The sequence below is a fragment of the Dipteris shenzhenensis genome, chromosome 21 (genome assembly GCF_047967505.1).
Source record: "Dipteris shenzhenensis isolate YYH24624 ecotype China chromosome 21, Dip_SZ_1.0, whole genome shotgun sequence".
Lineage (NCBI taxonomy): Eukaryota > Viridiplantae > Streptophyta > Polypodiopsida > Gleicheniales > Dipteridaceae > Dipteris > Dipteris shenzhenensis.
In genome coordinates, this window is record NC_141616.1 from 44,453,214 (window position 1) to 44,478,699 (window position 25,486).

The 25,486-nt window shown below is 42.7% G+C and overlaps 1 protein-coding gene across 2 annotated transcripts in view; it reads right to left on the bottom strand.

The window, feature by feature from the left end:
• Nucleotides 1-24,914, bottom strand: part of LOC147888913 (sterol 3-beta-glucosyltransferase UGT80A2-like) — a 69,688-nt gene extending 44,774 nt beyond the window's left edge. The window contains exons 1-11 of one of the 2 annotated variants that reach the window (XM_087392614.1): nucleotides 24,717-24,914; nucleotides 23,052-24,586; nucleotides 17,540-17,700; nucleotides 17,154-17,399; nucleotides 15,151-15,262; nucleotides 11,735-11,905; nucleotides 3,949-4,012; nucleotides 3,628-3,685; nucleotides 3,303-3,480; nucleotides 2,790-2,920; nucleotides 1,930-2,032 (exon numbers count right to left, since the gene is read on the bottom strand). In XM_087392614.1, the coding sequence (XP_087248740.1) occupies nucleotides 1,930-2,032; nucleotides 2,790-2,920; nucleotides 3,303-3,480; nucleotides 3,628-3,685; nucleotides 3,949-4,012; nucleotides 11,735-11,905; nucleotides 15,151-15,262; nucleotides 17,154-17,399; nucleotides 17,540-17,700; nucleotides 23,052-23,739 (1,912 nt within the window). In that variant the 5' untranslated portion in view covers nucleotides 23,740-24,586; nucleotides 24,717-24,914. Of the gene's footprint in view, nucleotides 1-1,929; nucleotides 2,033-2,789; nucleotides 2,921-3,302; nucleotides 3,481-3,627; nucleotides 3,686-3,948; nucleotides 4,013-11,734; nucleotides 11,906-15,150; nucleotides 15,263-17,153; nucleotides 17,400-17,539; nucleotides 17,701-23,051 lie in introns of both variants that reach the window. The other variant, XM_087392613.1, reaches the window with a different exon arrangement.
• Nucleotides 24,915-25,486: the final 572 nt, after the last annotated feature.

A 25,486-nucleotide genomic window follows, 5' to 3' on the forward strand; every position in this document is an offset into this window, starting at 1 on the left:
AGATGTCTATATATATCTGGACGTATCCAGGAACATGCCCAAACTCATCCTCTAAAAACACAACATAGTGCAGTTTCAATCTCATGATAGTCACTCATAAGGTTGAAAACTTCATCACGCAAGACCATAGTATAAGCATATGCTCTCACATACAAATCCACACACTCACACATACTTGAGCATCCATTTGTACAAGTCTTCGTGCTGCGTTTTTGTCGGCACTCCAAAGGTGAAGGCTAATCAAAAATTAGTCCAAAATCTCTTCATTCAAGCTACCATTGCCTTAGAAGACTAAACAATTTCATTTTAGTCTCTCCCAGATGAGCATCTAAATCTAGCTGATAGGGCAACGCACCACTTAAGATAGAAAGAATTATTGCAATACCAGGGCAGAGATACCTAGTGGCTTTCATTTAGGAAGCCGTCCGCCAACACTGCTCAGAATATGTAGGCAAGATCAAGATGCACAGCCAAACCCCACTCAAAGCGTGATCACTGAGCTTTTTCAGCTAGACAACACTGACCAGCAAGTTTTAGGCTACACTACCGCCGGTACGAAAACCAGAGCAAGAGACACGTCAAACTCGCCAGCAGGACGAGGCACGAGAGGACCTTCCCTCCATGCTCACTAGATCAGAGACACGGCCGACAAGAGTGACAATGGTGCTTATTCATTGCAGGACCATAGCTAGGAGACCACAGAGGACCACACAGGCCAACAAACGTCAACACTCCATCACAGGTTTTATGCCACAACGGCCTCGCAGCTCCCCTCTTAGGCTTGCCATCTCCGCCACCTTCCAGATGACGGCCACCGTGTCACCACGCTCCCAGAGCTCAGTGATCTCTCTCTATGTATCGGTATCGGTATGATTATGGATTTCGTTTGTATTTCTCATGGGTGTTAATGCCCGTTTAGAGGCTCCAACCCCAGCTCATTCTATCAGGTTGCTTTTAGTCTCTGAAGACTTTAATAAATTGTCTTTATTTCTTAAGCTTTCTTTCTCATGGCTCTCCTCATTCACCCACCATAGCCTCGTGCTTCAATAAGCTTAGCACCAGAATACTTAACAGAATATCTGTAATAAGTCTCATCACCTCCCTGTCATCCATTTTGAACAAAGGAATATTTTAATTATGTTTTATTTCCAATGCTTTGTTTGGCATGCATGTGAGCACTTGTCCCTTTTTTTTTCACTTTCGCATCTCTTAGCTTCTTTTGTTGCCTCAAGTCAGACAATGTAATAGTATCATCATCGGACAAGATGAAGATCTTTTGCTCTACTTTAAGCTTCTTAATATTGTGAAAGTAACACACTGTCAGCTCAAGCTGCCTCCGCTTCCAAAGGCAATATGTCCGACACGGTAGGCCATATTTCCAAAGGCGTACTCTATGCTCTCTAATAATTTAGCCCCTTGTTTCCGAGGCTGAATATGGTGCTGTGGTTTTTCCTCTGATGACTTACTGGAGTCCAGCAAGTTCTCGATATTCTCAGATTGTTTGACGACACCTCCAAGCATGCTCAATACTCTTCAGGATTACAAGAGTCCACTCCTTCAAATTTATAATTGACAGAGTTCCTCCTTAAACCAACAAAAATGATGAGTCTCACCAAAGTCAAAAACCTTACATAAAAAAGAGGGCCAACATCCAGGGCCAGTCCTGCCTTATTGATCTTGGCACTGCTTCCTTTTCAGGAGCATAGCAACTTGATTAAACCAGGCAACAAAAACAAGCCTGAATTTCTCAACATAAATCTTCAGAGAAAACAAGGTGTTTACCCAAATCCAACATGTATTGGACACATAGCAAGCATTATACATAAAGGCCACTTATTAGCAGAGCTCTTGAATGACACTTTTCTATCATCTCAATGTTAGCATTGATTGTTACTAGAGAAATTGACCAAGCTGGCACCTGGCACTTACAATTTCCAAGTCCACCCCAGCCTTTGTCAATGATGCCTCTTTGATTAGTCTGTTGCAATGCTTGGACAATAATTTCTGTCATTCTTCCTGGATCTTCAACGGGCTTCAAGTTTTTAAAAAAATTGACCCATGCATTGAAACACATAAACACCATTTATCAGAAATGGAGGCATAAAACTCCTCGTTATAACTGTCAGAATTTCATGCAAAGATAGAATATTCCAAAACTCACTTCTCTTAAATCCAAAGATGTGCACCAAGATCCACAAGCAGAGATGGAGGCATACTATAACTACTAAGAGTCCCAAAGGATATAACCGACCCCTCACAAATCAAAATATATACACAAAAGACCAATCTTCTCAGTGCCTAGAACACCAGAATCCATGCTTGATCAAAGGGTGAGACAATCCAACCAATCTTCTCAGCAGACTATGGACACCAGAATCCATGCTTGATCACAGGTCCGATAATCCACAGATAGTAACAAGACAAATCGCATGCAGAAACATTCATGCTGTCATAGAAGCCAAAAAAAAAAGATGAAATGGAAAAAAGACCTAAAAGAAACAAGACAGCATGCATCTTGTCTTCCAACAAGTCAATAAGGAGAATCTAGGTATAATTCCATCATAGAACAGAAGGCCTGGGCTCTTGAAAGCCAAAACAAGTAAGAACAGATGGCATTGATGCTGCATTCTTTCATGCAAAAACCATAAAATATAAAGAGATTATGTCAAAATCCAGACACTGTAAAACTTTTCACATCCATAGAAAGATATAAAGTATGACTAAATCTCAACAGTAAATTGTTTCTAATATCAATGGAACCCAGTAAGCCTAGGAAGTTAGAAGATTACAAGGCTGCCAAAACCCACGTAAATGGGCTTTTCACCCTTTTGAAGCCACTCCACAAGAGAATCCGGCGGACTGTAATCAGCAGCCAAATTTAGAAAGCAGAATCCAACGACATCCACTTTAGGTCCCCAGTCTGCAAAAAATGGACAAGGAACATCTCAGAAAAAGGACTAGCATATATGACTAATAAGTTTTGGTAGTAGTCTTACATATTAATGCCTCCAAAACGTATCCAACTGTTTTCTTTACCAACCTAATGAAACCTACATGAGAAGGAAGATGACACACCAAAAGATATGTGGATTTATCATATTACTTAGACAGCGAACACTCACAAAACAATGCTGACCTATAAACTCTGATGTCAAGCTAAAGGGAAAAATTATCGAGGTTAGCCCCCTTTCATCTGAGGGATGATAATGATGAGCACCAGCAAGCAGTATAATCTATTCAACAGTCGTAAAGAAAAAGTTAGAGTACAGAATGGGGGGGGGGGGGCGCGGGGGATCCAGTACCTTTTGGCTTTGGAACAAGATGTGGACTCCACATGTAACCAATTGGCAAGTGTGCAATTGACCCTTGATTTGAGTTGAAGTACGTCATGGAATTTAGCTTCAGTTTTTTTATCCTGAATTCATTGATAAGGCCTCTCATTCCCCACCACATCAGTGAGTCTACTACATGATATGATAGCTGCAGCATTGAATACTGAGAATTAAAATATTGTTGGGCACCTCAGAAAAATCTAACGAGATTTTTTTTTGGGAATCTAGCAAGAAATTTAAAAACTTTACAGAACAAATCGTAGACTGGCAGCATATCCACTTTGAAATGACTCACCCGGTAGCCAGCCTGTGTTTTGACGCGAGCCAATGGATGTGGAAATTCATTAGTTGGTCTGCACACATGTACGCCAAGCAAACATAAGACTTGCCTAGCACACACTTAATCTCTCCAAATAGTTTGAATGCAAAAGATCATACAAAAATATTGCACTGTGCTAGAGGCCTATCATTGATATTGCAATTTTCATAGTAAGCCCTAGTATAACCCCTGCCACCAGTATAACATGTACTACCGTACTCAAAATAACTGAAACTAGCATTCCCTATAACTTGTACATTCTTCCTGTCCATGAAGTTTCGGCAGCGGTTATCTTACGTCCAAGGCATGGTGAAGAACATATGCAGAGGAACACCAAGACATTCTGCCACATGAACATGCCCTGCACATGACAAATCATCAAAGATTGCTACAAAGATTCTTACTGGATGTTACAGCTTGTCCAGATTGGATGAGAAGCTGTAGGGAACAGACAAATACACGGATTTATCACAACTTCAACAGCAGTTTCAGCAAGGGTTTAGATTGACCACACCTTTGTGCTTATTAGAAATATTTCTACATCAATACATATTTTTAAAGGATTCTAAGCAATCGATCTTACAACCCCTTTGCGTTCACATGCCCTCCCAGTACCCTTAGAAACAGAAAACTTATGAACACAAGCAAAAACATTTGGAAGAAAAAAAAAAAAGTACCTTCCATTCAATGTTATCATAGCTGCTCTTGAAAAAAGAGTAAAATAGTGGTTTCTTTTGTTCGTTGGGTCAGTTTCCATTGAGATCCCCCCACTACTTTCCAAGTAGTCCCCCCCACTACTTTCCAAGACCGTCTTTTAGGTCAAAAGAAAACACTAGACCATCTAGCAGCATACAACAGCTTCAAGAAAAGGAGTTCTCTTGAAGGAGTTCAAAGGGAGGACAACTAACTCTTTGGTTGTTTTATTAGCTTTTAACAAAGTATTCCCAGCTATGACTGGGCATAACGAAGATGACAAGGGTTTCTTCAAGTTCTATAAGAGAAGATGTACCGAGGGTTTCCTGAAAGCCAAAAAATTATGCCTATGCAATCTCTACAGCATAGTAAGATTCCTAAAGGGAATACTTGAAAAGTGAGTTGAGCGGAACGAAACATAATTTCTCTTGCAAGCCCTTAATTCTAGGAGGTTTCCAAGGTTTTTAAAATTATAAGCTGATGGGCATAGATGATGTACGAAAACCTCTGCTCTCAAGGATATCTTTACTAGTGGATGAATACTTAAATGATCAGTTGATTGACAACTATCAAAGGGCCAAACATCGTAACTTAATTTTGCAATTTCAAGGATACCTCACTGGTGGCTTGTATACTTAAACGACCAGTTGATTGACAAATATCAAAGATGGTGTAGATATCATAGCCAAATAGTGTGTTGATGTGATGTGTTGGTGTGTAGTCCTAGGAGATCTAGTATTTGTGTGAGTCATGTGTGAGTGCCACGTGTCACTATGGGACTTATCCCATATGCACTTGGTGCTGCAAGTGTGTGTGTGTGTGCCTATAAAGGGGTGTGTGTGTGTGTGTGAGTGTGTGTGTGTGTGAGAGAGGAGGTTCTGTGGAGGCTGATTTTGATTTTTCGGTGTAAGAGAGAGATCCCGTGCTAGCCCAAATGCTCCCACGCTGCAGCTGCTTGTTTCTCTCTCAGTTTGATGCCCTTGAGGTTCCGTTTGACGCCCGTTTTGTGTCCGTACGCTCTGTTAAAAAATCCGTACTGTCAAAAACCCCGTACGATTTTGTCCGTACAATCAGAAAAAATCCGTGCAGTTTTGTCCATACAGTCAAAAAAATCCGTACAGTTTTGTCCGTACAGCCAGGAAAAATCCGTACAGTTTCGTCCGTACAATCAAAAATTCCGTATAGTCAAAAATTCCGTACAGTCAAAAAATCCGTACTGTTTGAAAATCGTACTATCAGATTTTCGTACAGATTCGTCCGTACTGTTGTCCATACAAATTCTGCTACTATTGTACCTACTGTGCTTTCCTCCTTGTAAAGCTTTGCTGCTTCCAAGCCTTTTCCTTGACTCGAATGGCGGATTATTCCTATGAGAAAACCTTTCACAAAGACAAGTCAGTTTCCAACAAGAAACAAAAACAAGTGATGGATTCACATGATTCCCTTCATGACTCTGTCGAGGCTTAGCTTGTTTATGAGGTTATCCATGAAGGGTTTGAAGACACCCGCAAAGGTTGGAAAGATCCACTTCCCACCACTGGCATTATGGTGGAAGTGGATGATATCTTTAATCCAGTTAAGAAGTATGCAAAGCATGCCATTATAATTTTCTTCCCAAGACGAATGCCTATTGCAGTCGATGTTGGGAATTGGTTGACTCGAACCCTAAGTGGTTCTTATGTCAAAAAAGTTCATTATGCAGCGAGGGGCTTTTTTGAGATCATCATGGCTGATAAGGAGCACCGTCAGGTTTTGCTCGAGCACTCTCCTCTCTTCTATGGCCAGCAGATGGTCCATGTCCTGCCCTGGTCTCCCACCCGGGATTATCAGGCGATTCGGCATCGTTGCCCTATTTGGGTAGAAGTTGTGGATTTTCCTCAATGCAATTCACTGTGTACCAGCCGATTTAGGAGTGGATACCTGCTTCTTGAGGTGAGCCCTGAAAGTGGACATAGAGCCAATTATGCCTTCGTGCACCATCACTCCAATACAGACTACTCCCCATCAAACCCCCACCAAAGTCACCAAGTCTACAATCATCACACCGGCTTCCACAAAAAGGAGGGAATGTTTGCCAAAACCCCCCCCCAAATGAGTTAATGGTGAGTTGGAACATGTAGGGCCTTCATCACCAAGCACTTCAGCAGCCATAGCAGCTTATTCTTCATCAAAAGTTGTAGCGAGCTTTGGCAGGTAGCTTGGTCTATGTTCATAATAAAGGAGCACATACTCTCCACCTAAGACATCAAACGATGGCACCACCTCCTCCCAAGGCATGGGCCAAACATTTGGTCCTTATTAGTAAGCAAGAGCACAGGAGGTGCATCTTATTTTTCCAGTCCTTGGCCACAGATGTTCATTGTTAGGTGAGCTCATAGAACGATGAGCAATATGGATTGGCTTGAGGATGGGGCAGTCCAAGATTGGATCTTGAATGTTTACACATCAGCGCCAGCAATGGAGGCCCGCTTCTTGGAGACAGATCACAGAGTGCTTCTTGAATGTAGACTTGTGGATTGTTGGAGGAGACTTCAACGATCTAGAGTTTGAGGAGGACAAGCAAGGAGGAGCCTCTTTTTCTGTGATGCCCCCATCAAAGCATAGTATGTGAGAGCAGCTCATCTTCATGGTTAGCATGGTGGGAGGCATATTTCTCTAGACTCCCTGGCAAACTCTGCTACTAGTTCGGCCAAAGGCAACATGATGGCATGTTTGAGTGTCTTGATAGATTCTACGCAATGCACAGAGGAGGAGCCATAGGTATCCTAGCTGAGACGATGATGTCATACCATTTGTATATATCTAGATGAATCCAGGAACATGCGGCTCCTCCTCTAAAACACAACAATAGTGCAGTTTCAATCTCATTATAGTCACTCATAAGTTTGAAACCATAAACTCCATCAAGTATAGTAGAGACTAGCTACTATGACATCCCCACTAACGTCATCAGTGCCCAATAGTGGGTGTAGACCATAGTATAAACATATGCTCTCACACCTACAAATCCAAACAACCACACATACTTGAGCATCCATTTATACAAAGGTCTTCATACTGAATTTCTATCGGCACTCTAGAGGTGAAGGGCAGACTCAGCTGTGACAAGGGCTAGCGCTAAAGGAGAAGGCTAATCAAAAAGTAGTCCACATTCTCTCCATCAAGCTACAATTTCTTGTGAAGACTAAAAGACTTCATTTTAGTCTCTCCTAAATGAGCATCCAAGTAAAAAGATGCTTAGACCATCTAGTTGATAGGGCAACGCATCATGGCCTCCCCTCACATGGGGGCCTTACAGTATTAGACACTCAGAATACTGGTGGGTAACTTACATGAGAGGTTGACAATTGAGCTAACTCTAACAATGGCCGCCACTAAGAAATCAAATTCATGTTAGAAATGGGATGACTAAGACCTATGAAAGAGAAGATTGCATGCTGCCACTGTATCAGATCTCCTCAAAGACTGAAGTTACAGTAGTTCCTATCGAATCCCATTGAGTCATAGGAGTGATGCCATCGAAAGGAGAAATGCGTCCAACTTTGCATAACTATGAGAGAAATAAGATGTCGCTAGTCTATTGTTTCAAGGCCAAAACAATCTGTATGAAGTATCTGATTTTACAACTCAATTAAATTTTCTGCTTCTCAAATAAATTTTACTGGCTTCATCTAAGATATACCTTTGTAAGACTAGAATAAGTCCAATCATACAAATTTAGATTTTTTGTTGTTCTAAAGATCAAAAATCTACAAAGAATATAAAAGAGAAAATGAAAGAGAAGAAAAAAGAGGTAAACAAAAACTTTTATGAAAAACAAAAGGAAGACATACTTAGCAAGCAAAGCAACACTTATGTCGTCATCAGTGCCCAAGCATAAGCAGCTATACTGGGTTTCTAAAGACCCGCGGAGTCTCTTGGGCAAACCCGGTGCTTACTAAAATACGTCAAATAAACAAAAGAGAATGAAAACAAGAAATAAAGAAGAAACAAAGCAAGTGACTAAGCAAAAATAAACAAGCAAGTCAAGAAACGAAATCTTCCAAAAAACTAGAAACTCTCTCTCTCTCTCTCTCTCTCTCTCTCTCTCTCTCTCTCTCTCTCTCTCTTATTTAAAACATAAAAAGCTAAATGGCCCTTTACACTTATGTATCGTTTCTACAAAGAGGCAAAAATACATTTCTAACTTAGAAAGCACAAGCATACTCAAACAAACTCTCTTTTGAAACTAAAAGAAAAACGGGCTATTCAGCTCCCCGCTTTTTGTTTTCAGCTTATGTTCAATCATTCTAAACATACCTAAGGCCAATACACCATAAGTAAAAGACTTCATATCTAAGAATGTGCGAACTTTTTTCATTATTTTCCTTGGATTATAACTCTTGTGTAATAGTAAAGTGATCAAATTACTACATTGAGTGATAAAAGACTCCTTAGTTGTACAAAGGCGAGAAAATCTATGGAATTGGGAAGAAATGACTCCATATTTTGCCAAATCAGAAATGTTTGAGTCAACGTGAGGCATTTTTATGATGTGTAAACCACTATATTCAGGTTGTTCACGTTTATCGTATATATCAACCTCTAATCCTATGGTAGATTGAGAAAGTCTAAGATCTAAGAAAACACAAGAATCCCCTCTTGAAGTGCAGTTCAGTTCACAAGAGTCACGAGGATAGATTCCTTCTCCAAAAGCTCTAGCATCTTTGTACATAAAGTCTTGAAAGTTAGGAACATCTGGTACAAATAAATCATCTATAAAACGCCTAACTTGACTAAGCTTATGTAAAATGATAGGGCAGGTATTGATAGAAATAAGACGTTGCATAAACTCAAATTCATAAGTGAAAAGATAAAAGTTTGCTAAAAAGACGGCACAATTAGTGCCCATGGGGATTCCTATAACTTGTTGAAACAAAGAATCACCTATTGTGATGTAAAGATTATCTAAAAGAAAATCTATCCAAGAGCAAACATCTTCCACACTTACTACATTTGTGTATCTTTTCTTTTTAGAACCTATGTCGTGATCTTTATTTTTTAGCCACAAAAAGTCAAAGCATAAGGCTGTTTTCTCAACTTTTAGCACTTTGCATCTATCTTTGTCAAATCTCAGCTTGAAAACTTCAGCCCCTAGCTTTTTAATTCTAAACTTCAGGTCTTCCAGCTCGATCTGAGATGAAACCAGTACATGAATAGATAAAGCGTTTGTGTCAAATCTTGGTGGCCAAACCACATATGATGCAGCGTATAACTAACAAGAAAGTGTTTATAGGAGGTGTCCCTGCAAGGGTCATAGAAGTGGATATACCTAGATGAATCTAGGAACATTCCCAAACTCATCCTCCAAAAACACAACATAGTGCAGTTTCAATCTCATGATAGTCACTCATAAGATTGAAAACCATAAACTCCATCACGCACAGCAGGGACTAGCTACTATGACATCCCCACTGACGTCATCAGCGCCCAACAGTGGGTGTAGACCATAGTATAAAAGTATGCTCTCACACATACAAATCCACACACCCACACGTAGCTAAGCATCCATTTATACAAAGTCTTCGTACTGAGTTTCTGTCGGCACTCCGGAGGTGAAGGGCAAACTCAGCCATGACGAAGGCTAGCACTGAAGGAGAAGGCTAATCAAAAAGCAGTCCAAATCTCTTCATTCAAGCTACAACTGCTTGTGAAGTCTAAACGATTTCATTTTAGTCTCTCCCAAACGAGCATCTAAATCTAAATCTAGCTGATAGAGCAACGCACCATTTAAGATAGAAAGAATTGTCGCAATACCAGCAGGCCACAACTTTAGCTCAAATCGCTTGCACATTCTTAGTTTAATTGATGTTTCATTAAATTAACTCTCAATTGCATCCAGCTTGTCCTATCATTCCTACAAATTGAAGGGAAGTACCATGAAGAGTGGAGGCTGTATATTCAATATGAGTATATAATCCACTCTCCATATATGATCCAGTGTCAATGTAGGCTGTATATTCAATATCACTGTATGATCAAAGAATCTTTCAGTGAGGGCCTCAATTTTAAGCTAGAAAATATTTCAGAGCCAAGCATCCATTTGGTCTAACAATTGATAACTCATTTAATCTTGCCTCCGGGAATGACATATCAAATGCACTTTTTGATAGTTTGACTCTTATGTGCACTCATCCTAATTGCCACAATGACTAAATAACAAACACCTGAATATGAAAGAGCCAAGCATCCATTTGGTCTAACAATTGATAACTCATTTAATCTTGCCTCCAGGAATGACATATCGAATGCACTTTTTGATAGTTTGACTCTTATGTGCACTCATCCTAATTGCCACAATGACTAAAAACAAACACCTGAATATGAAAGAGGCCAATAAGATACCCTTAGGCGGCACAATGAACAAAATTGTATCAACAGATGCATGCTTTCCTTTCCTTGTTGCACAAGTTCAACCCATTTTGATAAAGCAACGTACGTGAGAGCTTCATCATATACAGTCTGCCAGATTGGTAGCTCATTGGGAAAAATCTGAGTGCGCTTATTCATGTCCCAAAAAAAGGTGCATGAAGGAGCCTATTGGGAGGTTGTCACCGCAATAAAATAGGACATTTGTAGTTACAATAAGACCCTAGAAATAGTAAATATGGTCAGAATGGCAACGTACAGATGGGTTCATCCCTTGTATGGGTGCTCCACATGAGAGAATAAAACTATGGAATTCGCTAGTTTGATATGCCACTCCTTTAGGACTATGCACTGGCAAAACCCAGGCCATTACCGGCTTCTTATGGCCAATCACAACATGAGTCTCCTACTTCGGATTTCACGGTGTTTCATGGCAGCACCCTAATATGAATGTTGTGACACCATGGCGAGCTTGTCACTACTTCTTGTAAGCAAGGGGCTCCATGCATTCAAGAAACCAAATTCTTGGAAAGATAGAAAATTGACCCATAATATGGTGTGTCTCCATGAGATCAGATCAATGACCCTTGGAGAGCACAAAACCAGCACCCAAGAGGCCCCAATTTTAGCCCATAGGTCCCATTTACAAGAAAAAGTTCAGTAGTGGAAAAGAATTCCACTGTTATTTGACAGAATTCAAGTCACCCTGTTTGTAACTCTCAAATCCTGAGCTTATCCCGTCATCCAGGAAATAATTCTGTAATCAGAAGCTTTTGAGGCGAATACAGCATGAGAATTCACAAAAGTTCCACGTTTGCCAAATGAGGATTTTAGTTTTGAACTTGTAGAAGGATGCCTACACAAGCTTTGCCTATCAGATACAATTTTTTAATGATGGCTATATGACAAACACTTGCTGGAATCAAAGAGCTACGTGAGCATATGCAAACAAAAGGAAAATCAAAGAGCAAAGGAGAATTACCATATGCTGGAGGATTTGCAATTATTGCTTCTGCCTTGAAAGGAACACCTTTTTCACCATCAGACTCTGTGCAAGCAGGCAGCAGCGAATTCATGATTGCTTTCAGTTGCTTTTTCTGGACTGATATTTCAGATGGTCCTGAAGGTAGAAAACCCTTGTTCTTCACCATATCTGTACAAAAAGCAGTGCATGTAGGGTTTAGTTAGATGTGGACACATTGTCAAGTAAGGACATCGATAGCTTCTTTGATTCACTTGTCTGAATCAGAGGTTTGGTGCATAATTGCACAACAAAATGGGAACAGTAGACTAGAAATACATACTGCATATGCCTTGACATAGATGCGATTAAAGCATGTCCCTGCTAGCCACAGGTAGAACTATGTAGTGAATAAGATGTATTAATTGTTTAGGCATATTGCCTATATTGACATTGTATTCTAAATATTAATGCCTTTGATCATTTCCTAATACAACGCTCGAGCTATATATTAGGAGCTCAACTTGAGCAGCATGCACTTGAGATTTCAAAGGGTGATAAAAAAAAGATCACAATTGGGACGCCGCCACAAAATCTTGCTAGAAATACCAAGTCAGAAGGAGTCTCAAAAGTGGCACACAACTTTCCCTAAATCAACATAAATTGAAGTGAGCTCTTGCAAATCAGTTCTACAAAAGCCAGCGTACATAGGGGTTATTTAGCCTCAAAATCTTGCTAGAAACAGAAAGAGCCTCAAAAGTGGACCACAACTTTTGCCTAAATCAACGTAAATTGAAGTGAGCTCTTGCAAATCAGTTCTAGAAAAGCCAGCTTACATAGGGGTAGTTTAAAATCAAAAAACGTGTTTCACAAAACCTCCTTGTATACTAGCTTTTCAAGTGCACATAATCTTATAACACCATACTCTAATCCTTCTTACGGAAGGCACAAGACATGCTATTACGTCCCTGACAGGATTTACCAGGGCTTGACGAGGGTTAACTCCAAGATCTGGTTGAATCTAGGGCTAGGTCTAACCTAGAGGTTGGGAAAAGGCAGGCTGATCTGCTCTTTCATTGTACCGATAAGGGTTACAAAATACTTGCATGGAGGTAAGTGATTTCAGACAGATGTAGGAATGTCAATCCTACCACTTTTGTAGTTTGACCGTTTATGCTATAATCATTTTGGATGGGGTGGTTCTCAAATTTCAATCCAATACCATGGCAGTAAGACTACAATCGGTGTAGGGCCTTAGTGGCTTGCAGTCCCCCGAGTGTTCTTCCCACCCCAAGGGGAGATGGCTGCTAAAGATAGACGAGCCAAGCCATAATAGGTACTTCTGGTCAACACGTTGACTTCTCAGGACCTTCCTTTCTTTTATTTAAATACAAAACTTTATAACAGCCAGCCAATTTCCCTTCACGCTGACCATAGAGCATGTCTAGACGACAACGTGTGTGACCAAAGAAAAGATCTACATCACCCGCAAGGCCCACCAGCTTTACGGCTGAAGCTAACCATGTTGCATTCCCCCTAACTAGCATAAACACCAACTCTCCCGCCAACACTGTGCCAGCGCAAGCCATGAAGCCAGCACACAAAGCTAGCATCCAATCCTTGCACCCAACTCAAGGACCAAATGAAACCTTGACCACCCTCAAACTCAGCTCCCGTAGTCAAAATGCAGCAGTCTGGTTAGTCCGCACTTAGGAAACGGGCCCAAGAACTGGGTGGGGGGACTAAGGGTCTTAGCACATGGATGGGGCTAGCATGGGTTTAGGATGGGAATATTTTTGTCATCATTACTCCCATCCTACACCAAGTGGTCTAGGATGGATTTAGAATGGGAGTAGCCACTTTTTCTCCCATCTTGGACCATGGCCTCTAGACCCTGGCAGCCAGAATGGGTTCCCCTTTTTTAGGGATTCAAAAACATGGAAGGATGACATGTGTCCTTGTCCCCACAAGGTCCCCACCTCTTAAACACATGAAATGATGCCATGTGTCCTCTTCCTCCTAAACCCATCCTTAGTTCTTTTTTTGTTAGCACATGGTGGGATGGGAATAGGATAGAAATATGCATGGGACCACTTGGGACCACCGCTTCCCATTCCCATCCTATTTCTTCCCATGTGCTAAGCCCCTAAGCACTCTGCCTAAGCTGGAATGTTGGAAAGAAATGCATAAGCTGCCTAAGTGGCAGGAAGCAAGGCTGAGCCGAAAGGAGTAGGAGGGAGTGGCTAAGTGGAGCAAATCCAGATGAAGCTGAGCAAAAGGGAGCACAATGGAGCAGGTCTGAAAGGGGGGGGGGACATCTTTAGAAAACTAGAATGGCCTATGAGACAAAGTACACTACAATGCATGCAGCATGACATACTAAAGGGCGAGCCTATGTGCTTCCGCTTACTACCTTAAAGAGACAACAGACTGCAGAATACAACTCTGTTATGTCTAGTGCAATGTAACTCATGTGGGCTGAGGTGTGTTTTCATCAGCTAATGCAACGGAGATAGATTTATCATTAAGTTTCGTGGCATCTAAGTGCAATTGTGATTGTTTTGAGCACGTGTTCTTTTGGTTAACATACGTATACGTTTGATATAATTGAAGGGCAGATTTCTGTGAGGGTCAAGCCATTTACATAAGTATATTTTTGAAAGGGGCTCCCCAATTACAAGGGGGTTTTGTTTTGGTCCAACCATGCCAATGGGGTTGCTATAGTAAAGGCAAATGATAGGGGTTGCTATACAAGAGTGAATCCACCAAGAATCAAGCATACCAATTGGGTGACCACTGTCTATTGCTCTTTATTAAACATGTCTTAAAAAGGCAAATGATAAGGCAAAGGATAGGGGTTGCTATAGTAAGAGTGAATCCACCAAGAATCAAGCATACCAATTAGGTGACCACTGTATATTGCTCTTTATTAAACATGTCTTAGAAAGGCTTGAATTCACACTTGAGTCAAACGTCCTATGATAATGGGAGATCTTGGCCACTAATAGCTAAGGTAGTAAGTGTGGTCTGTGCACGCAATAGAGAAAGTCTATATAAAAAACTTTTATACAGATGAATAAAAATTCAAAGAGTAGTCACTATGCACATGATTAGCATAATACACCATATTATATACATTGACCCTTGACAGCACCTTCAATACATAAGGATCAGTTTGGTATCATTTGGACAGCTACAATACAAGAGGCTCAATCAAAGGCCAATGGATGTCTACATCAAACCAAGCAAGCAGTTCAATACGCCAACACCTATCTACACTTAGAACTCATGATTAATCCGCATCTTGGAAAGAATGCTTTCAAAGATATTTCATGCAGAATTCGGTCGCAAAACACTTTTCTACCCCATCTTCACAAATAACTACATTGTTCCTTTTAAAACTGAAATTTCAAAATGAAACATTAGAAAAGACTTACATCCAGCTAGAATTTTAGGATCTCCACCCAAAGGATAAAATTCAAGACCATTTGATGTAACAAACTCTCGAAAATTTGCATGTGTTGCCAACCTTACACGATGCCCGCTTTCCTGAATAAACATACCAGGAAACCTAGTAATCAATGATCATTACAAGCAAACTTCTAAAGAAGCACAAAAGCTACACTAAAGTCTATGCATGTTTCCTTCAAACATAAACAAAAGAGAAAAGGCATGTGACATGAGACCAATCTTGGTTTTCCCACCAATTTCACAAATAAGACAAAAGACTTATTGTAACAAAGGTTATGCATGCAACCTTACACCCAAACCTCTTAATCTAGAAAACGCTTCAGATTTCTGCAAAGGATGATAAAGTGCAGAAACTCAAGAGGCCAACTTCTTTTTTCAAAAGTAAACAAAACAACTCTTCTATCAAGCAAGACTTAACAACCTCAATTGATCAGGAGCCCACATCCAAAAACTTAAAAAATAAAAGCCATCACCAAATGGGCTCCACAAACTCAAAAAATAAGAGCCACCACCAACACAATGGATAGACCATAATTCACCATTGGAGAGTAAACCTGATTTAGTCAACAATACGGTGGGCATAAGTTAGAACAACAAAATTCTACTTGGCCTTGTGCCTTCAAGTCTACTAAAATGGCTATTATGGCGACAACCTTCCACAACAGTAAATATGGTGGTGGAAACTGGCAAGTAAGAGATGACCTCAAAAAGATGGATGCTCTTTTGCAGTTGGGCAAAAAGAACATGCAAGGTGCTCAGGATAAACAACAGATGTACACGAATGATGGTTGGAGGTATTTCATGCACTTAATTTCACGCTGGAGGACAGCTGGGAAAATTTTTTGATCCTTCGTTTGGCGTGTCACGCTGGAAGGAAAACAGGTCCTCTACTACGCAGGTCTTCGGGGCTTCGTATCATGCTTATCTATCTTGCAGGGTTTTTTCGGGGTTTTCCATTGAGCTGTAGTGAGGATTGGAATTGACCTTTGTCTCCCACCTCATGAGCAGGTTTATGAGAGGTTACGGATTGAGTGTTTTCTCTCTGCCTCTGTTGTGTTGGTTTTTTGGGTTTTTGGTGGAGGCTTGGGATGGAGATCGCTCTCCCACCTCTACTGTAATGATCATACTTCGGCACCGTGTTGTTCTGAATGGAATACATTACTTTTTCGGTTAACTTATTCGCAGACAATGCATTTTTCAGGAGCATGATAGCTAGACCTACAGAGCTACAATATTGACCATACCCAAGTTTGCCCAAAGTCTTGGCAGTATCTGTGTTGTGAGCTCTTTCAATGACATAAAGGTACTTCAATGAAAATCAAACTGCCTAACCATCTGCTTGAACTCTTTCCTTACATTAAATCCCAAGTTCGCCCAAACTCTTGGTAGTATCTGTTTTGTGCTCTTTCAATTACATACAATCTGCTTGTATTCTTTCCTTACATTAAGAGACTTCTGGCTTACAGCCATCCTTCCAGGAAAAAGGCTAGAAACCATTTGTTCCTCAACCCAACACGTCATCTTCTTCTAACATGCAACAGTACTTGAAAACATTTGTGACACTCTCCACAACAATTCACTTTCAAGTATGATCTCAACCCGCAGATGCAGAAAATAATCTTTCACAAAGTTTCGCAAGGTAGCTACAGGTTCACTTATTTGGAATTTGAGATACGAAACAATGTAGTCATGTTCAATGTGGTTCATATTAATCTCAGTAGCAGCAGCTATTGTTTAGATGACAATGTTTTATTACTTGCTGCTGTGCACTGTGCAGTCACAGAGTCGTGAACCAAAAACTCTGACAATGGCAACCTAGGATGTTGTCATATAGCATCTTATTAAGCTGCCAATCTATACAAATGTCATCAGAAGATATAAATCTCACTGCTGTATCCAAGCAACATCTCTGGGATTGTGCCTTATGTCATCTGAACCTTTGCAACATTTCTGTAGATGAATATTTTACCTGAAGCCGCTTACCAATGGCCACGAAAGGTTGAACATCTCCTCGTGTGCCTACAATAAGCATGGCAATATTAAGGCATGGTGGAATGACCTTAACAGGATCCATATCGTCTTCCACAGGATGGCTATGTACATGATCTGCTACATCCAGATCAAACAGCGTGGGTGCTATGTCTGCACTTCGATCAATATGCACCTCCACAGTGCCATCATTTTGAATTGTGACTAGGTTTTCAATAAGCTTTTTCTGTTACACACAGGTTGCAGATATAAGTGACGAAAAGGTTGAAAGTGCTGATATCAAAATAGAAAACAGATATGCACATGTTCATGAAACAAGAAAGTAAGAATCTATAAGATTTCCAGTTTCAAACTATAAAAGTATACCCTTTTTCTTTCAGATAGCTTCTCAGCTGGGCTCGGAAAACTCTCAGTGTGGCTATGCTGTTTCCTCTTTTCCGTCTGGGACCTTGAGAAAATTTCAGGGCTATCATCCATATCTGATTTATTAGAATGTCCCGCAGGTGCAGTTTTGGAGCGGCTAAACCCTGCGCACAAACCAGGTTACAATGCATCATCATAAACGAGGCAAAGAAAAAAGGAAATCATTGGTGCACCTAATATTGAAGAGCGCAAGAAGGAAACACTAGAAACTCTGAAAACTCCATATAAAAAGGTCCACAAGACAAAAAATATATCGTATATTTTACAGCAAACCTTGCAACTAGACTTGTATGAGCATGCAAACTTCAAAGAGGCTCAGGGCAAAACGAATGGATAGATACTATGTAATGGAAGAAAATAGACCATGAAGAATGATGGTGTTTTTTTTTTTAAACAGAAAAGAAACTTCTATTAATAAACTCCTTACACTGCAAGTGCGAAATCGGAAGATACCCACGGTGTTGGTTGCATGGCATGGTCAGCCTCTATCAGAAGCTACCTGGGAATCCGTATACCAGTTGCGGAGAGTATTCCCAGACTTTATCATCAAGGACGCTGATGTCTAAAGAGGGAAGGAATGTTACGCTCTAGCCGAGGTAGCATGACCTCAGAAGAATCAGTCGACATTTCCCTTAAAGGATCTCTGTTTGTAATATATCTGTTTGCGCTTCATGTAAATGATCGGGAGGGAATTAATGTCAAGGTCCTAGGTGAGGGCTGATAGCACTAGACTAGGTGGATCTAAGGCTAAGGGCCTAATGCAAGAAATGTGCCTAGGGGCAAAGGAAATTAAAGTATCCCAAGAGAGGGGTGAAAAGATGCATTAGGAAGGCCCTATGATGATGACATGTGGCATCTAGATCCATCTAGGGAGATGGGGCCTGTTGGAGTTAGTGAGAGAAGGAGAATGTACTTTCACGTGTGATTTTTTTTGGATTTCGACTCTCTGAGAGCTCTCACGCTTCAACAGGATTTGGCTGGGAGGATACTCTGTGGTGCTACTCCTGTGATCTGCTGTGGTTAGTAGAAAGTACTTGACACAACTCTCCAATGAAGGGTACAATATAAAAACACAAGGATATCCCCATGATTGGCCGCTCTATGGGGACTACCTCGTACAAAGGGCTGAACAAATAGCCACCCTGGTGGTTCATAATGCCATATTATACCGCCACTGTTAAAATGAAGGAAGGGGCCTGGCTCCCATGTACCGATAAAGGCCTCCCTGCTGCCTAGCGCATCCCATCTACCTCTGAGAGTATGAATGATATCTAGCCAAAAAGCTGGCCAGTGTCTCTGAGGCTGACACGATCTGCTGCTCTAGGGCATGCCTACACCTAGCTGTCCATATGTACCAGGCAATCATGCTTGTTATCAGCTCCCATCTATGACAGTGTCCACACTGTCTCTGTGAAGTCTGAAGTATCAGCTCCCATCTATGATGATCACTATCAGCTCCCGTCTATGATGATGTCCAGATGTTCACAAAGCCAGAGTATGGATGAAGGTCAACTCTGGCCCTACTAATCTGAAGGACAAAGTCCCCTGAATGTCCTCCTACCCACAAGCAGGACCTCTGTCTGTAACCCAGGCCACTGCTCCCCAGGTCACTGATCTCATCCTAAATCCCAGCAAAGACTATCCTCAAAGCTCTCCTCTAGACCTCCTATTCGGCAGGCAGTCCCAAATGCAATGCCTCTGAGATTCCTCTGCAAAACCATCGTGAGCATGTAACTGGAGAACAACCAAACCCAAGCCATGTGCCCACTGCATATAACTATCACAGAGCCTGCGCTAAAAATCATCAAGAAACCTCTGAAAGAGTCCCTGTCTGTGCCAATGCACTGCTGCAGCTGGCATGCCCTCAATCCTCCTCATCTGGATCCTCATGTCTAATCTCACTGAATAGCTGAAAAAGGAATATCCAGGGCATCCAGTCTCTATAAACCACTCTCCTATGTCCCACTGAAACCTCTGCAAGGGTCTCCTCTACCACACCCAAAACCTCCAAGCCTCCTCCTCTGTTGTGCAAGGATTTGGATGAATGTAACACCTCCTTTGATATTGAGCTACTATCCTGACTCTCTGAGGCGTACATCCTCCGAAGTCCTCCATCCTAACCTCCTGTCTCTGCATCCTGCCATCATCCTGCACAATAAATGTGCATGATCATTCCCTCGGATGCCCACTACCAAAAGCAAGACCTCATGTCTCATAAAATACTCAAGCCATGAATGAGCCTGTGCAGCACGTGGCTCCAGAGCTGCTCTCAAGTCCTTAGAGACTGCATGCGCAATCTCCTCTATCATTGTCTGGGATCCTCTAAGTCGCTGAACTCTCTGTCTCTGAGCAAGTGGGAGGCAACCCATGAAAGAGAACCACTCTCCCGCTATGCTGGCCACTGCGCAAAACCTCCCCAGGAGAGGTTAGGTCTCTGCCAATAGTGTGTGCAGCGCCGATATAATGAGTCAGTTGGAAAAGAGGGGCTGACGCCTCCACTCTTCAAACGACATGGGATGCCTTTCTTCAAACGACATGTGCAACACACATGCAGACTCTTCCCTGGGGCCGTGCTCCCTCTCCTACTGCGGGAGCCCAGAAGGTCCTACTCTGTCCTGGAAGTATCCTCCTGCACCTAGCTGTACGAGACTCTGAAGAGGTTCTCCTGCAGGAATAAGAAATCAATGTCTCCGTGTGACAAAACTCTGTGAAACTCCTATCTTATGATGCTCCCCGCTTGGCGAAAATGAGCACCAGCTAGTCTCCAAACATTCCAAGAGACGATCCTCATGGACGGCACCAAGCAGATCTGCATGGCTCAGGTGCCACCTCTTGCAACCACTGTCAGCGGCCATGAGTAACCTTTGCCAGAGAAGGCCTCTCCCTCTCCATCTAACCTACCATCATCCTCATCGTCAAAACTAGGAGTCTGCACTGAGTCTCTAGGCTCCATAGTGTTACGAGGCGTTATAGGCATTTAAAATCCAGGTGTTTTGATTCGTGCATCGTATGCCTCCTCCACAATCGAGTCTTTCAAGGCATTCCGTTGAGAGGCGTCGTTATATGCTCGAAGCGTTCCAGGCACCTCGTACAAACATCTTGAACGCCTCCAAAAAAAAGTCGAATTTTTTTCTATTTCAAAAGAAAAAAGCATAAGACTCATAACGCCTCGTACAAACGCCTCCCAAAAAAAAACATTCTAAAAAAAAGATGCCTCAAACTGTTCGAGTCATTTCAGGTGCCTCAAATGGTTCAAGTCATGTGAGGCACCTCAAATGGGAAATACCATTCGAGGCACGCCTCAGTTCTACCTTGCTCATCATCACACCCCTCCTTATGAGCATCCTATTGAGGGGTGTCCCTAACAAAAGAATCTAGTTGAGCCAAGAAGCCTAATCCGGAATATGCGCCTGAAGCCCCCTGGAGCTCCCTACAGTGAGGCTGATCCTCTCTCCTACTGAATTAGCTGCCCAACCACATCCTGCACCAGTGCCTCAGTGGTCTGCTCCATGGGCACCACTCCATGCAAACACTCTTGCGCTAAGCCTAGCGCAGTCTCCTCTTGGCCCTCTCTCTCTCTCTTGACCTTTTGTGCGGGTACTGCCAACCCCCTCCCTCATCATGGGGCCTTTGCTACTGTTACTGGACCTTCAACCATTGTCCTCTGTGCTATTGGACGCTCTACTGTCTCTCTGCTACAGTCCTCCCTGTCTCTCTTGCTCTACTCGTGCAAGTTGATTCTGTCTACTCCTGGGGCAAGCTGCTGCAAGATGTCCCAGCTGTCTACAAGCAAAGCATTGGCCTGAAAGACCAAGATATTCTACCTGCTGTAAAATCTCTCCATCATGGTCAGGAAGCAAAATGAAGCGAGGTAGATCCTCCACTTTGGTAACATATGTGACTACTGGAATGGAAGGAACAAAGGGCTGATCCACTCTAACAGCTACAAAAGATCTGCCACATGACCAAAGCTCTGCCCTATCTCAACGATGTACAGTAAATACTCTCCGTGCAGCCCAGGAAAGGATATGTTGGCCATCAGGCCGGCCCCCCCAAAGCTGAAAAGTCTTGTCCCTTTACCCATTTGTCGAAAAAATCGATCGCCGTGCGCAGATCAATAGGGCTCCTTGTAAGAACCTCCTCTAAATGCTCTAGTCTGCTGAACTGAATGCGATAGCACTCTTTCCCAAGGGGAAAGACGCCAGTACTGCTGGCAGTGAAGCCTGCCAAAGCTGCCTGAAGATCAGTCTTCAAAAGACCCAAAGCCGGTCGATCACCGATCAACTGACACGCCAATGAAGAAGCCTTCATGGCTGATACTATGTCCTGAATAGATAGAACGGTTGTGGGGGAAAGAAGAATACTGAGAACCAAAATGGCGGGGTGAGGTTGAGCTACTCCAACAGAATCCTCGGGCTGATGTAGACCTGGGTCGATCTCCCTTGCAAACCACCAGTACCTGCTGGGAGTGTAGTCGAAGAAGAGGGAGGGACTGGCATGATGGGATCTGCAGCGTGAGTCATCGTCACCAGAGAAGGCATCTTTTAGAGAAGAAAATCCACAATGATTCTCCTACTGCAGACGTCGATTGGAATGTAGACAATCCCCATGTATAATATCGTGGGTGGATACACAAGAACTCCATACACCAGCTTACCTCTTTTCCATCGATTAGCAGAAACAGCATATGTGTGCACTCTTCTAATGAACCCTTTGTAGTGTGATCAGCCTCTGTAGTCTGGTTTGCCCAGTTCTGTGTGCTCGCTGATGAACCCTTTGTAGTGTCATTGTCAATGAAGACTTTGTAACATGTTTGTTGATGAAGAAGCGTGAATGTTGGTGAAGATAGGCTCTCTTACATTTATGGGCCAGGTATGCGTAATTTGGGTCAGCCAGTGGCCTTGGTCTGGTCAGCAGCAGACCTACTGGTTGGCCTTATTTGTGGGGTCAGCAGCGACAGGGTAGGGCATGCTGTTGGATCAGTCTAGGCTAGCAAGTTGGCCAGCTAGCCTACAAGGTCGCTAGCAAAAGAGTGGGGGAAGACTGACCCTTCCCCACCATTATGTAAGGAGCCCCTTGGGCCATTCCAGCCACTGAAGCCCCCTTCTAGGGCACATGGCAAGAGGACTGCAACATGCACTCTTTTGTTACATAGTCAGAGCAGCATATAGGCTGCAAGTACTTCCAACAGCAGGCTTTAGGTCATGTTGGGTCAGTTTTGTACTACACCAGTTACAATGATATGGATAATCATTAGCATTTACGAGGCTTTATGTCCATTTTTCACTCAAGTCGGGTCCATAGTTTTCATTTTTGTGGTAAACCAGTTCTTACCAAGAAATGATGCGGATGTACCGTGGACAATGGACAACCCAGAAAATTCTCAATAAGCTTCAAGCCAGAAAAACATTTCTCACCATTTTAAACAGGGCATCACAAGAAATCAGTAACAGACCTGGAAAAGGCAAAGCCGATCGTGAAGGTGAAGCTGACGCTGACATTGAAGACGCGGTGGATGTATACGAGCCCCATTCCTCAGGCGAATAATACTGCTCACTGTCAGATTCCAAGGCTTCCTTGTTTTCTGTGGTGTTCGGGGCGATATCAAGGCATGAACCGTCAACTTGCTCATTCAAACGATCCTCATGATGGAATCCTGAGGCCACAGCTCGTGTCTCAGAGCAGCAAGAGGCTCCATAACATCTTCCCTCCATTGAATTGGACCCTTCTGTATTACAAAGTTCTGAATTATAAATTTGCATATTGGTCCTCTCTTCCATACTGCTCTGCAGAGCACTGCTCTTTTCTACCTCTATCGGATTTCTCAACGCGAATGGAAGACTGTCCCTTGGTTCTCTAAAGCCATCACTTTCTCGAAAATTTGAACTGAGCTGTCCACCAAAGTTATTTCCAAGCTTGAAAACACCTTCTGGTACGGTCCCATCGGATCGTACCTTAACATGCGCAGGCGTGGTAGGAACCTCAGCTCCGATTTCATCTGAGAACCGAAGCCCTGCAGACTGGGCATCTCGTTCCGATGGTCCCTCCTGAGAGAGATTACTCGCAGAACCATACAGTAAAGGCCGCCTCAGGGAAGACGTCGCCTGAGAATGGTGGTTATTTCCAAGAACAACGGAACTCATCTCATAAGTGCAATTGCCTCTCGCATATAATAACGTTGGAGGACACACGCGCACTAGAGGAGATGATGAGGTGCAAGACGAGATTTCATTTCAAGTCGTTCGTCCGTCTGGATTCAGAGCTTCAAAATCGCACATGCCTCTCCATCTTGTATGCAAAAAGTGCCGTTGAACAACGAAGAAAGTCGAGCAAGTTCGAAATTTCGTGGGAGCAAGAGAGAAAAGAGGCGAATTGCAGCGCTGTTTATACTCTTACTGTGACAGGAGCGGCGGCATTGTAGGAGGTGAATCCACATAAGGACAGGACAAGGCGATAGTGGAAGTGCAGGCAACTGCGTCGGAAGCAGGGGCGTGGAGGAGAAGGTCGATCAAAGGATATAGGATGAAGTGGGAGGTCGACATGAAGCTGAAAACGGTAAATAGAATGACCAGGACGAAGATGTTATTTCGATTCCACCATAGCCAAGAGAATGCTCTTCTTCTAGGTCCCCGATGATAAACGTGAATCGATCAGGGCAAAAACATCCGCACACTCGGCCTTGAATTCCGCCGCGGCCGTTCTTCGTGTAGAATTCTCGAGTAAAAAGCCTCCTGTTTTTGCTTGACAGCGGAGAAAACAAAGAATCTCAATCCTCGTCGTATTTACCTGGCACTAGCGGAGCCGTGTAGGAAGCGATCGTCTCCTTCCAGTGAGTTTGCATCACAGACTCTGTCTATCAAAAGCTCATCCGTCTCCGAACCCTGGTCGCCCGTCATTACCTTCACCAGTTGGATTCCATTGCCTCACCATCTAAATTTACGATCGCGCGAGCGAATTATCCCACGAAATACTCAAAGATGGATTATTATCCTGGTATCTACCGATCATCCTAGACCACTCTTCCTCCGTCAAAATCTCCAGAAAGGAGAACTTAGAGAAATCGATAGAAGACAAATAAAGGATTCTCGTCGTATTCTGCACAGGCCTGAGGTAGTTTCACCTCGCATGAGAAGAACCGACACACGCGGAGGGCTACGATTGACTGCACTGCATCAAACACGCTGCGGCTGCCATGCTTGGAGTCTCGATGAGTCATGGCGTGGGAACCCCTGAAAAGCTTGCCATTCCGTGTGGCAAACCATGATGCTACAAGTGCGGAAGGAATCAGGAGAAGGAGAGGCGAGCGGGACAGCGAGGAGCAACTGAGGAGCTTCATTATGGTCATCATGAGGATGATGGCAGCATCATGAGGACTGTGATTGAGCTGTGGTAATTAAATCATCTCGCTGGCGCCTGATGCCTCGTGGCGTTCGTATTTGAGCTGACGTGACTTCCCACCTCCTTCCACGTCACCCATTTTCAATACCCTACACCCCTCTTTCGGTTTGGTCGCGCCCCTTTACTCAATTCTCAGCCCATGCACACGAGCTTCTCACCGTCCAATTTCTGTGTATGTCAAGAGCGTGGCTCTTACAATTGAATTAATTCCACCTCCAAAGGTCTCACTTCCTCCTTTCTCCCCACACCTTGACATATCAAGAGGATCTTTCCTGCTGAGAAACCCCATGTACATAATCAAGTTAATACATAATATTAACATGGAGAAAACAAATGCCAAACATATTCCATACACTTTGCACACTCGATTACTTTTGGATAGAACATTATGACATGCAAATTAGTGTACCTTCTCTCCAACAACTCCCCACAATGCCAAACATATTCCTTACACTTTGCACACTCAATTACTTTTGAATAGAACATTATGAC